The sequence below is a fragment of the Trachemys scripta genome, chromosome 3 (assembly GCF_013100865.1).
Source record: "Trachemys scripta elegans isolate TJP31775 chromosome 3, CAS_Tse_1.0, whole genome shotgun sequence".
NCBI lineage: Eukaryota > Metazoa > Chordata > Testudines > Emydidae > Trachemys > Trachemys scripta.
In genome coordinates, this window is record NC_048300.1 from 62,062,984 (window position 1) to 62,077,771 (window position 14,788).

The 14,788-nt window shown below is 42.0% G+C and overlaps 1 protein-coding gene across 4 annotated transcripts in view; it reads right to left on the reverse strand.

Annotated features, from left to right (window-relative positions):
* Window positions 1-14,788, reverse strand: part of TTC27 (tetratricopeptide repeat domain 27) — a 170,283-nt gene that overhangs the window by 109,010 nt on the left and 46,485 nt on the right. For all 4 annotated transcript variants that reach the window (XM_034764918.1, XM_034764919.1, XM_034764916.1 and 1 more), the window contains exon 8: window positions 11,278-11,390. In XM_034764918.1, the coding sequence (XP_034620809.1) occupies window positions 11,278-11,390 (113 nt within the window). The remainder of the gene's footprint in view (window positions 1-11,277; window positions 11,391-14,788) is intronic.

Consider the following 14,788-nt stretch of genomic DNA (forward strand, 5'->3'; position numbering starts at 1 on the left):
AAGCAAGTTCATACACTTTTACTGAAACTTTTCCAATAACGTCAATATGAGGCAAAGATAAAGCATGAAAAGTTTCAGTCTGGATAGTTAAAGTTTCTCAAAGTTACAAGCAGCAAGCCGTTATAATAGAAAGTGTGAGGTATTCTTACTACTAGAGTTGCTATCTCTCTTCCAATATTTTACTGTCTTATTGGTTCATTTTTTTTTGGTTGAAGTAGTAACATTAAAATATGAAGTGTAAACTATCTAGTAAAGCATGTAAAGGGATACCAGTCTTCAAGCTAAAGATAAAACTCAAAACTACTGTAACCAAGGGAATAATACAATATATTTTTAACAATTACTAAAGGGTTTGTATATTAGCTATTACACGTATGTGGCTAAATACAACCTACTTCCATACTTCAATAACAAACATCCCTTTCCTCTTACCACCTGAAGATGAATTTGTTTCTTTAAAATGATACCAATGCTTCATGGAAACCTTTGGAGAACACTATTTGGAAACAATTCTGCCTGTGTGTCACAGTCTGTTTTTTCCTTCCTTTAAAAAAAATTATCACGGCAGTTTTCATGAAAACAGAAACTTGATAATTTAAAAGATTCTCTGCTTCAGCTGCTTCTTCCCTTGCCTGAAATCAGCAGTGAAGGGGAACATTACAGCCATCTCCACTGCAACCAACAATGGTGTCACAAATAGGACTGTGACTTTATGTATGGAATACAGGAGCAAATAGTCAATTTTCTATTTCTACTGAAAATATGCCCAACCTCCCCAAAAATAGATAAAAATCAGAAAAAGTCTCTTAATAACCATAATTATTTTAGATGAATTAACAGCAGATTTAGAAAAATAAGGGCAAGCACAGAAGAGTTCAAATTTTGATAAAACTGAACCTTCCTGGTTCCACTTCTGCATGCAACACACACAAAGTACAAAAACTATTAATCAAAATGTACAGTTCCCTTTCCCTTTTCATCCCAAGAAAATGTATTTGCATGACAAATGTACTTTTTAAAGAATAAAAAGCAACCTGCAATTCATAAAGAATGACTGCAGTGAATAATAGACTAAAAAAATAAATACAAGGAAGTGTCCTATCTTGCAGGGCACTCAAAAAGAAACCAACCAAAAGGATGAGGGGATTGCTGTAATTGATAAATACTCCTCTGTATGTACATCTTGGCCAAACAATTAAGAGGGGCTATAATAGTGTCTCAGTAGATGTGCAATACAAACAACAGAGACCAGGCATCAAGGGTTGTCCAATGAAGTAGAAGTAGAAATAAGAGGACAAAATTAATAAAATTATGCAGATACCAGGAAAAAATACCCTTAGAATGGGGTATATAATGCTGCAGGAAAATGTTCCCAGGTAAGTAGTGGAAGCTTCATTGCTCAAGTCATTTGAAGCCAAATTAAACAACAGAGTATATATGTTTAAACAGAAATCTGCAATTGCAGGGAGATGGACAAGATGATTCATTTAGTCTTACAGAGCTATAATTTCTATGATAGACGCTTCAGATTCATGAACAATTCATGACCAGTGAGATTCATTATGTAAGTAGTTCTGAATGGCAAGAAGATGATTTCCTGAATAGACTCTCTTAACACAGCTGTGGTTACTGGTGTACAGCAATGTATTTTAGAATTTAAAAAAATATATTACAAACTGACCATGGCAAGATCATTTTAATGTCTGGCACCACTTTCTAACTGGCTTGTTCTCAAAAATGTATACTCATGAGCTGTATTTAAAGTTGGGTCATATTGCCAACAAATATTTACTAGTGCTCTTCACCACCTTTAAACACTGCCCACCTATAAACAGAAATTTTATTGCATTACTTTTACTCTTCAGCTATGTCTACACTGCACTTTTGTTGCTAAAGCTTTTGTCACTTGAGGGTGTGAAAAAACACCCCCCATGACGAACAAAAGTTTTACCAACAAAAAGCACTGGTGTGGATAGCGCTGTGTCGGCAGTAGATGTGCTCCCACCAACAAAGCTACCACACCTCATTGGGAGATCTCTCCTGCCAACAAAGAGCGGCTACACTGCATACCTTTCAGAAGCTGTGCAGTGTAGACATAGTCTTATACTAAAATAACTAGTACAAGGTTAGGACTTCCAAAGTCACTTGTGCACATGTAACCCACACACCTTCTGGGTGTGGTGTTCTGTCCCATCTAGTGGCACTGAGACCACGTAGAGAGAGAGAGAAAATGAGTCTGCTCTACAGCTTTAGCTAACAGGCAGTTGGCTTTTAGCTCATGTGGTAGAGGCTCATGCACTGAAGTCCCAGGTTTGATCCCGCCTGCTGCCGACCGGGGTCTGTCAGCATTACAAGTGGGGGCTCGTCCAGGATTTCAACTGGGAAGTCTCTGAAGCTCGGGACACGCTTCCTCAGCTAGGGGAAGTATGTAACCCACACATCATCTGGGTGTGGTGTTCTGTCCCATCTAGTGGCACCGAGACCCCTGACTTAGAGAGATATTATGAGTCCGCTCTACAGCCTTAGCTAACAGTCAGTAGGCTTTTAGCTAAGGCTGTAGAGCAAACTCATTAATCTCTCTCTAAGTCAGGGGTCTCAAAGTCCCAGCCCGCGGGCCATCTGGGGCCCGAGAACCACCCCACTGCGGCCCACAGAGGAGAGATGCATGCAGCCACCCCCCTGGGTCTGTCTGCTACAGGTGCAGGAGAGGGACAGAGATACCATCACTAGTCGCCAGGCAGAGTCAGCCATGGAGGCAGCGTCATTTTTCCCCACAAATATAAACAAGTCAAAATGCCAAACACAACTGTCTGATGTACACCTTGCTGCAATCCTGAAGGTTTCAACTGCTCAGTCACTGGAGCCAATCATCAACAGAACTGAAGCGTTGCCAGGTGTCTGGCAAACATGAAAAACTCTCTGGCAGGCGAAGAATTGTATAAAGTTGTATGGCAGTTTTATTATTTCTAAGAAATTCAAAATAAAAAATATATGTTATCTTTTCTGAACACCATCTTCAGTGACATTATTGGCTTGCTGGGATGATTTGAGGACTGGCACTTGCCCTAAGGTAAATTGAGTTTGAGATCCCTTCTCTAAGTGGTCTCGGTGCTACTAGATGGGACAGAACACCACACCCTGAAGGTGTGTGGGTTACACATAGTACTCCACAACTTGGAAGAGAAAGTACTTTCCTAGTCACCAGCAATAAATTGGAAATCTGACGAGCACAGGCTTGCAATGATACAGTACGCCTTCAGCCCACAGTTCTTCTTAATCAACAGAGTTTAACTCTCACAAATCACCTTGTTTGATATGCACATTAGGTGAGGTGGAACAGACTCTTTTGAAATTTCATTCTACAATGCCTGCACATCTTCCGCTGTTACTGAAGAAACTATGAGGGAGGGAACGGTGAAAGAAGAAATCAATTATTTATCACCTCTCTTTCTCTTCTTCTGCCATTTCTCCACACAGAACACACAAAGCAGTGAAGGTCCTAGCCTGCATCTGCCATTCTTGCAAATAGGGCTTCCCCAACAGGAGCAATAGAATACAACATTCAAAAAAGGGTCAATTTCACTAATGATGCTATAGCAGCAGTAAAAATCCAGGAGATCAGACCACTAGGAGATCTGGGAGAAAGAAAGCATCCCCTTCCCTTCCAGCATTTCTGTGTTGGAGTTGGGCGAGCACTCCAAAATTATCAGACACTTACAAGCTTAGTTCAATTAATACAATAGTAACGGACCCTTAAGGAGAAGCTCATTGGTGGAAACCCTAACATACCAGCCAGTGTGTCAAGTGGAAGGGGCAGCGTACTGGGCTTATCATTAGTGTGCTACCCCATAATATCTATGAGGTTCCCTCCTTTTTGTATTAACCTCTGATTATTTTGTTATCTTATAAATTTTTCAAGCATGGATACTGGCATTGTGTGTTTCAACAGTGCAGTTTCTATAGGATGTGGTGTTGGCTTATAAATACAGAAACTTCATTACAAGAGGTGTCTTTTATATATCACTATAGATACGGATTGATAAATATTTCCATGACCCTGATGATTTTTAAGTTACCTGAAAAAGTATTCAATTAGAAAGTAAAAGAGGTTCTCTTTTTCATGGGTGCAACATTGGCTTGGATACCCTACCAGAGATGCCGGTATTCTTTAAAAGTGGCCTGTTTTGAATCAAGCCAGACAATCTAAGACATGTGGGTCTGGGTGCAATACTGGCTCCTGCGGAAGGTGGTGATGGCACTAGGGTAGGGGATTCTTATTGCCAGATTATCCACCAGTCCGCCTGCTATGCCTCCTCTTGGTAGTCTTGGTCATTAAGAAAATGTTGACCTGACCTATGGGTTTGTCTTTTTACAACAGGCATCATGGAATCAGAATTTTTAGCACCCTATATATAAAATAAACATATGCAGCCCCATTAGATAACTTCCCATGCTTAAAATTCTAACTGTAAGTCTAGTAATACCCAGACTTACAGAAGAACAAATTTACATGTAAGGACAAACTTGTATTATCATACATAGGCACCACAACAGGCTGGAAAACACTATCAGCAGTCCAGAATCCAGAAAAGGGAAGGGAGGAAGAGAGCATCTAAAACATAGGCATCAAAGAGAAAAAGGTAGACTGCAGGACCCAACAAGTGAAGGCTGCATCTGAGGGTAAGGAGATATATGCATCACGTAATCCTCTTTGAAGGAGTGACAAGATGTCCCTGTTGCCGCTTTGCAAATTTCCTTATTAAAAGCTTCTATTTCTCTCTGCCCAAGAAGTGGAAATAGATTTGTGTCAAATAAGGTCTCGAACCAGGCGGAGGAGTTTTACCAGCTTTCCTACATAATTCAACTGTTGCTGCCAGATTATGATTGCTTTAGACTAGAGGCTTAAAGTCTTTTTTTTCCCCCCAATATCAGACAGAGAAAGCACTGTGTTTTCCTGAAAGACTCTGTCTTGTCCAAAAAGAGTTTAAAAACTCTACAGACAACTAGGTGCTGCCATTTAAACTTCTTTAGGAATTAGAAGAATTGGGGCTGAACAAAGAAAGAATAAGGAGTAAGGCCTTCATTTAAAGGGTAGGGAGAGACAATTCTAGGTAAAAATTCAGCTGTTTGAAGTACCACTTGGTCTAGAAAAGAACTGCTGAAGAGACTCTCTTGACTGACAAGATAATCAAGTAATTGATTCTTCTTGCAATACCCATTAAAGTGGCTTTTTGTGGGTAAGAAAAACAATGATGTAGTAGCCATGTGCTCAGAGAGATGCCCTTTCAATTATCATAGAACCAAAATTCAGCTTCCAGTTGATGTTAGTATATTATAAGAGGATGAAGCTTTCCCACTGCTTTAATCAGTACAGAAACGTGAGTTTGTAATGCAAAACTTTTTCCAGGTGGATACTTTCCACAGAAAGTTTCTAACATGCACCCACATGGAAACTTAATATACAAATGTTCAACTCTTCAAATGAATCCATCAAAATGAAAGTGGAGACAGATTTATTAGATGCTGATTTAAATTGAGACCCATCTGCAGGAGATGAGAACCTGCCAAATAGGTTTTGGATGTGGAATCGTGCTTGGACTGAAGGAGGACATCAACCAATAGATTAGAGAAACCAAGTTTCCGAGGATGTATTCTCTATAAGATACAGGTCACCACTTCCAACCTGCCCTGATATGGACAACAGATCAGCTCCTGCATCAGTGGTCTTCAATGTGGAGTAATACTCATGGGGGACAAGGTAACATTTTCATCAGTTGTGACAACCAGGATCTGAAAGTCCAATTCAGCATTATCAGTAGGATGATTACTTTGTCCTCTACAATTTTCCTGGCCACCAGAGCTTTGTCGGAGAAAGACATAGTTGATAGTCTGATCAACTGAATGACAAGTTATCGGTCTTTTTCTCCCAAAATCTGGAACAGAAGAGGTCTATTTATTACCCATTCAATGTAGTTAAATCAATCTAGTGGTATCCACCATCCCAGGGAGAATAGCTAAAATACTTTGTTGTCCAGTTCCTGCTCTCGTATGGACAAGTTTGGGTGTCTCAGTCAATCAGCCCAAATTTTGAGTTTTCCCTTAGAAGACCAAGATTGTCAGTTTCTGCATTTTTTGACCCAAAGGAGAATTTAGAGAGCTTCTTTTCTCAGCAGCAAGTCCCATCCTACTTGTTTACATAAGCTACAGTGGTGCAATTGTTGGTCTACATCATGAAAGAAGTGGCAATCATGCAGGTCACTAAGCGTCTCATAACATTGCCAACTGCCCACAGTTCCAGCAAATTGATGCTTCTTCTGCATTCCAGGGAGGACTAATTTCCCAGACAAAAAGACAGAGGGATGTGTCATGATTTTGACCATGAGATGTTTTCCCTTAATCAGATTTCTGTATTTGTTGCACCACCTCAGGGACTGGGTTACTGCTGTGGTGAGGTAATCTGATTGGATAGGGACACTGAATCCATATTGACAGAACGGAGGCCTGGAGAGGTCTCATACAGAGGCAGGGCCACTGGATACCACGAAGGCTAGGAGCTGCAGTGCGTGCCACCTTTGTGTGAGCTAAGCAAAGTGGGTTTGTCTTTCACTGCCCAATTCAGCAGTTGTTTCAATACCACCAGGGGCATATATTAAGTTATTTTTCCTTAGATTAAAGCTTCTCTGGACTTTATGCATTTTTTTTTTTGGAAAACGAATGCGAGAAGAAAGAGAGGTGGCTAGACACTATTCTGATCACCATCCTGTGCATTGTGATGACTGAAGTTGGAATCAAACTGAATAAGCAGAGGAGAGAGGCTTTAAAGTAGTTATCTTTAGTGTCAAAGAAAGTGATGTAGAGGAGAAAAAGCATGTCCATGCTGAGGCAGACCACGCCACAGTTGGGCATTTTAAAAACTACCAAATACTGTAGTCACCCAAATGTAGACTGATTGAAAAGATAACAACTAAAAATCAACAAATTTAAAATGAAAGGTGCCATAGCAAAGACAAAAGAAGCCACAGAAAACTGGTTGGAGACAATGCACATAGTAACATGTCATATATAAAGGGAAAATTAAATATGATACACCAAACTACTATCAATGGATTTCTCTCCCTCCTCCCCCCGCCATACTGGTGTAAGAGTACAGTAACTCCTCTCTTAAAGTTGTCCCGGTTAACGTTGTTTCGTTGTTACATTACTGGTCAATTAGGGAACATGCTCGTTTAAAGTTGTGCATTTCTCCCTTCTAACGTCGTTTGGCAGCCGCCTGCTTTGTCCACTGCTTATAGGAAGAGCAGCCCGTTGCAGCTAGCTGGTGGGGGCTTGGAACCAAGGGGAACCTATCAGCTCCCCGTTCCCCTAAGTTCCCTGTGCAGTAGCTGCCCAGCAGGCTAGCAATTGCAGCTGTCCCTCCCCTCACTGCCATGTGCCTTGGAGCTGCTCCCCGAGACTCCTGCTTGCTGTGCGGGGCGGGAGGGGAGGAAGAGGAGGGCTGTCAGTCTGTCCCCCTCCACCCTGCTCCTGCACCCCGCTTACCCCATCTTCCATAGAGCGGGGGGAAACATGACAGGGCTCAGGATGGAGGGAGCTGGCAGCAGCTGCGGTCTCAGCAAGCTGATCTAATTAACAAGGCAGTGTACTTAAAGGGGAAATGTGCATCTCTCTCTCACAGACACAGGTGGCTGTCTCTGTCTGCGATGCTGTCTCCCCACCCTCCATTCCTTCTGCCTTGTAGAGTGTGAGAGTAACCCTTGATGGTTCAGCCAATTGCTAGTTCATCATTTAGCAGTAAGGCATTCCCTGGAAAATATCTCACCCTCTGACTCCTCCACTTCAACCAAACTTTAAATCATTTGTTTAAAAGTGTGTGTGTGTGTGTGTGTGTGTGTGTGTGTGAGTGTGTGTGTGTGAGAGAGAGAGAGAGAGAGAAAATTCCCTGGAACCTAACCCCCTCATTTACATTCATTCTTATGGGGAAATTGGATTCACTTAACATCGTTTCGTTTAAAGTTGCATTTTTCAGGAACATAACTACAATGTTAAGTGAGGAGTTACTGTACCATGAGGTAAAAAAATGAATCAGTTTGAGTTTAAACACATTAATTCCATATTGGCTCAAATATTACTGCATGAGGTGTTTCTTGGATTGTTATGCAGACATCTGCTATGAGGTATTAAGACTTTTAAAAACATTTAATATCCTCTCAAAATTTTATTAGAGGGAAAACATTTGCAATAGTATTTTGTTTCATTACTTAAGCATTTTAACCAGTTTGAATCTAAGAATTTTTGCAGGAGGACACATTCTGTGTTCTGTGAATTCAATTGCATCCTATGTATTTGTAGTTAAATACTTTCTGAATAGCTGAAATAATATCTAACTTGCACTGATGTCCCCAAGTATTGCTGCAGACCTGGGACCAGATCCTGAATTTCTCTTAGCCATGGCAAAACTCCCATCGATTTCAATGGGATTTCCATAACCCAAAGTCTTATTTACATTCAGAAAAAAATTCATTGCTAAGAATGGGAGCCAGCAATGTATGCCATTTAAGTGGTATTGAACACTAATTACAAGAACAGACCAGAACGAAGCAAGGTCTGCATCATTTCAGAAATGATTTGGAAACTGAAAGCTAATGAAAACTGCAGATTCTTTGGGGCGCCAAACTAAGGAATCTTAAGCCTTGAGCTAGGAAATTACTCTATTAACTCCTCCCGTAACTTATTATATCCTTTATCATGACAATGTGCCAAGGGCAGTCACTCAAAAGCATCACTCGTCCACCAACAATCAAAACCACACAGGAGCTGAGAGTCAAAGCCTGTGGGTTCACCCTGGAGTTGGGCAGGTACATGCTTTGCAACACAAAAGGAAGTTCACTTAAGTTTAGAGAATCCTTCCTTTCAACACGTCTGGAGAGTCTGCTGTTAACTATCAAGTTCAAATGTACTTGCCATCAACTCAGTACCGAGGTAATCTTTTCTATACATCACACCATCACCTTAGTGTCAGAACATTGTTCAGAAACACACTAGCAATATGACTAACTACAGTCAGTGTACAGTAACTCCTCGCTTAATGTTGTAATTATGTTCCTGAAAAATGCGACTTTAAGCGAAATGATGTTAAGCTAATCCAATTTCCCCATAATGTAAATGGGGGGGGAGGTTAGGTTCCAGGGAAATTTTTTTCACCACACAAAAGACTATTTATATACATAACACACACACACACACAGTACAAGTTTTAAACAAACAATTTAATACTGTACACAGCAATGATGATTGTGAAGCTTGCTTGGGGTGGTGAAGTCAGAGAGTGGAAGAGGGTGGGATATTTCCCAGGGAATGCCTTACTGCTAAATGATCTAGCACTCGGCTGAGCCCTCAAGGGTTAACATGTTGTTAATGTAGCCTCACACTCTACAAGGCAGCACAAATGGAGGGAAGGGAGACAGCACGGCAGACAGAGAGACACACCCAGTGTGTGAGAGTAAGAGAGAGATGCACATTGCCCCTTTAGGTATGCTGATCCCACTCTAAGTACATTGCCTTTTTAATGTAGATCAGCAAGTTAAGACAGCAGCTGCTTCCTGCAAGCTCCCTCCGTCCTGAGCCCTGTCATGTCTCCCACCCCGCTCTATGGAGATGGGGTAAGCGGGGGGTAGGAGGAGCAGGGGGAGGGGGACACCCTGACATTAGCCACCCCCTTCTCCTGCCCCCCTTCCCCGCACATCAAGCAGGAGGCTCCCAGGAGCAACTCCAAGGCAGAGAGCAGGAACAGCACACGGCATGGGGAGGGACAGCTAAATTGCCAGCAATAGATATCCTGCTGGGCGGCTGCTGCACAGGGAGCTGATACGGGGCTGCCGGTGCACCCTGGTTCCAAGCCCCCACCAGCTAGCTCCAATGGGCTGCTCTTTCTGCAAGCAGTGGACAAAGCAGGCATCTGCCAAACAACATTATAAGGAAGCATTGCGCAACTTTAAACAAGCATGTTCTCTAATTGATCAGCAAGGAAACAACGTTAACCATAGGGGGGAGGGATAGCTCAGTGGTTTAAGTGAGGAGTTACTGTAGTTTGTTGTTTCATCTTCTCTCCAGGGGGAGAATTATGTGAGCAGTGAATATAAGTGTATTGGCAGTGGCTCTTCCATCTGTAGGCTCTCATCTCAAATCATTATTTCGATTTATTTATTGGTTGACTCTCCTTACTACTTTTGTTACAATAGTAAATGCATGTTTTTGACAAGTCAATGTGTCGAACAAGGGGAAGAACAAATGTTATCAAGTACAATTCATCCTTCCCTCCTGGACTGTATGATCTTAAGATCACATTAGCAGCATTTATATTTTAATTGGTGGTGGTTTGTATATTTATTTAAAATCACTATTTATGTGTCCATGTGTGAAGTGGGCATTGTACACACATAGAATTATGTATAAGTCCCTTCCCAATCAGTTCAATTTAGCAATTTTCAAAGTTAAATATCATTCATTACTAATTTCATGCTCTATATTGTCCTTCAGTGTAAATTCTAGAAGAGTGCTACAAACATTAACAAAGGCTCATCACTATGTGGTAGATAATCACAGTTATGTATCCATTCTATGGATGGGTAAACCAAGGCACAGAGAGAGAGATTTTCACAGGGTCACAGTGATATAGTGCTTCATGTAGCACTGCTGATATCACTGGACATTTATTAATTTTCTGAAATGTGAGAGATATCCACACACAGGTTGTGTCCCCTTTTATCTACTCTGTTGTGAAATTCTCATTCACCACTTTATATGCTCAAGGCCCTTCATTTTCAGTTTTTAGTCACTTTTACTGAAAAATTCCCAGGTTTTACAATCACTATAATTCTGTTTTTACTGATTTTTATCCAAAATTTGAACCACTCAAGTACAGGAAAATACAATTATGTTAAGAAAAACGAATCCATCACATTAGGTAGATACATTAATAATAAATTAGTGCAAGTATAGCTGTGAGGCCATCCATTAAAGTAAGGTGATGTAGTGAAAGATACACACATGCTTGTACATACGTGTATGTCAGTACTCAAGTCCTAAAAACAGAACTGCTCAAACTCCCTTGCAGCTGTCCCCCTGCTCTGGAAGGAAAGATTTTATCAAGACTATAGCTTAGTATATGCTCTAGTCTTGATTTTAAAAAAGGCCTATTTCATTGAGATTTTATTTTTTAACACTTCACAAGATTCAAGGGAGATTTTACAAAAGGAACAAAGATACCAATAAACTTACCAAACTCCAAGGATAACAGCAAGTTCTTCTGCACATAGGTCAGGCAACTGGTACTGATTAGCATCTGCTAATTTTATCTCATTTAGCACTGTGTCATCATTTAAATCATAATTCTGTTGAAAAAAAACATTTTAAAGTAAATGACAAAATATTATAGGAATACCTTGAGCTTATTTTGTTGCCCTTAATATCACAAGAGAACATATTTAACTGTTTGAATGTCACAACAGATATTTTATAAAATAACTGAACTGAAAATCAGCTTTTATAATTCTTTAGCAGCAACCTCTCCAGCTGACAGAACAGTGGAAAGGAGCATCATCCAGTCCTTTTTTGCCAGAAGGATAGTCATTGTGATGCAGAATGTCAAAGATGTGACATTAGGGGCATTTTCAGTGGTCTAATAGGAAAATGAATATTGTCTGCAAGAGAGAGACGGGCAACAATTATAACTATCTTCACTGATTTTTTTTTCCAGTTTTTACGGTTTGTCACAAGAGAAGATTTTACAGTTCTCAGTAATTACCTTATGTTTCAATGCTCATTGAACATGCAATGTTTTATGATTACTGACCCTGTAAATGGTGAAGTTAATGTTAAGCCCTAAAAATAATCTAAGGTCAATAATTTGAAGTTTAATCATGAGGCCAAAAAGCTTGAATCTGGCGGTAGTACAAAATTCTTAGAACTAAAACAATATGTCAAATAAAACAAAAAAGTTCTATTCATCTCCTCCCTCAAAACAAATAGGGTTTTTATGTGAAAATATGCATCTGTGTTCTGTTTTTAAAGTATACTGAAAGTACATTTCAAGAGTATGTTGGTATTGACCAGAGTTTCTACGTATTGACTAAACACAGTCAACCAAAAATGCTATATCCTCTTCCAATATGAGTCAGGCTCTTAAGAAGAGAGCAGCTGATTCTACTTCATCAGACGTAACTGAAGTTGCATTAAGGAATTATAAGATAATCAATAAGCAGTTTCCAAGTTCTAGTCTACAAGCCAGAGAATTTTCTTACAGCAGTCATTAGGCTGACTGAACAGGTTCAGTTAGTGTTAACTTACTTATGTAAGATGGTCAATTGAAATATGTTATACTAAGATTAGATCACGTCTTACACATGTTTTTACAATCCAAGCTGACAAACTACATGCAAAAACAAAGAAGCTGATCAGGACTGTGTTTTCAGATATCAATTTAGACTAATCCAACAACATTCAACACACCTGAATTGCATTAAGAGTCCTAAACTAACATCCCACATCTCAGGCCTTGTCTCCGCACAGTCTTGCGCCTATTTAACTAAAGGCATGATTTTAAGAGATTTAGTTTAACCCATGTAAGTCTGACTATAGACAAGACCTCTGAAATTTACCATCCTGCAGCTCTATTCTTCTACCTTCCTGCAACAAAAAGGAAATTTGAAACTGTTTGTTCTGAAATACAAAATATATTTTCTGTGGTGCAACCAAACACACCAAGGCTACCTCTACACTACAAGCTAAGGGCGTGATCCGAATACACATACTCATGCTGGCTTTCACAGAGCTAACAAATAGCGTACTCATGGTAGCATGGATAGCAGCAGCAAAGGCACAGCTTGCCCTTGCTAAGCGCACATGAAAACCAGTGGGTGAGTTTCTGCTGCTGCTGCTACCCACACTACTGTTACTACACTGCAATTTATACTCTCACTAGTTCAATGAGAGTTAGTACAAGTATGTGTATGTGAGTAGGGCAATAACACCCCAGCTCATAGTGAAGAAGTACCCTAAAGCTGGCCAGCACCAGATGGCATTAGAGAGTACCTACGTCACCTTGATTGTATCTAGTCAAGCACAAAGTCAGATGGCTATATTGGCTTTGTTTTGTACAATTATTATTCATCATATATCGCAATGAATAGGTTTTTTATCAAGTGGACTTTTCCATATTCCACAGAACACAGAGGAATGTAAGGATGCTCTCTCTCAAAAAAAAAAAAAAAAAAAAAAAAAAAGCAAATGCCAGATTTAGAAGTTACACACAGCCTTAACTGTTCCACTTTTATGCATTATGATACAGTATTTAACTCTCTCCGCATTAAGAAATTCTACTTCCCCACACTCCTGGAACAAGTTTTTTTGGACATGCAAATCATCTTACTTGATGGGCGAGTCAAATGCCAGAACGATAACCATAAGATGAAAATAATGAAAGGACAGGCAAGCAAATTTTGTGCCTGAACAGGAGGGATGGGGACACCCTGACATTAGCCTCCCTCTTCCCCCTTCCCTGCCCAGCAAGTAGGAGGCTTCCAGGAACAGCTCCAAGGCAGAGGGCAGGAGCAGCACACGGCAATGGTGGGAGGGACAGCTGAACTGCCAGCAATTGATAGCCTGCTGGGCGGCTGACACACAGGGAACTTAGGGGAGCTGATGGGGGGCTGCCGGTCTACCCTGGTTCCAAGCCCCTACCAGCTGCAAAGGGCTGCTCTTTCTGCAAGCAGTGGACAAAGCAGGCGGCTGCCAAACAACGTTATAAGGCAGCATTGCGCAACTTTAAACGAGCATGTTCTCTAATTGATCAGCAACGTAACAACGAAACAACGTTAACTGGGATGACTTTAAGTGAGGAGTTACTGTATAAGTAGGAAACAGGGTCATCAAGACAGCAGGGGGAGGGGATAGGGTTGCCAGGTGTCGTTTTCGACCAGAACACCCGGTTGAAAAGGGGCCCTGGCGGCTCCAGTCAGCACCACTGACCAGGCTGTTAAAAGTCAGGTTGGTGACGCTGCTGGCGCAGCGGGGCTTACAGACTCACTGCCCTGCTCCCGGAAGCAGATGACATGTCCCTCCGACTCCTAGGCAGAGGGGCAGCCACAGGGGCTCCATGCGCTGCCCCCACTCAAGCACCGGCTCTGCAGCTCCCATTAATCAGGCACTACAGCCAATGGGAGCTGTGGGAGTGGCGCCTGCGGGAGGCGGGGCAGCGCGCAGTGTCCCCTGACTGCACCTCTGCCCAGGAGCTGGAGGGACATGACATTGCTTCCCAGGAGTTGCCTAAGGAAAGTGCTGCCCGGAGCCCACACGCCCCACCCCCGCCTGCACCCCAACCCCCTGCCCCAGCCCTGAGCCTGCTCCCAAACTCCTCCCAGAGCCCGCACCCTCTCCCACACCCCAATCCCCTGTCTCAATCCTGGAGCCCCCTCCTGAAACCCAAGCCCCTCATCCCCAGTCCCACCCCAGAGCCCACACCCCCAGCTGGAGCCCTCAGCCCCTCCCAGTCCCCAACCTCCTGCTCCAGCCCGGAGCTCCCTCCCACACTCTGAACTCCTCAGCCCCAAACCCTTCATCCCAGGCTCCACTCCAGAGTCTGCATCTCCAGCTTGAGCACTCACCCCCTCCCACACACCACCCTCCTGCCCCAGCCCAGTGAAAATGAGCATTTGAGCAAGGGTGGGGGAGAGCGAGCTACAGAGGGAAGGGGGATGGAGTGATCAGAATGGGGCTCTGGGGAAGGGGTGGG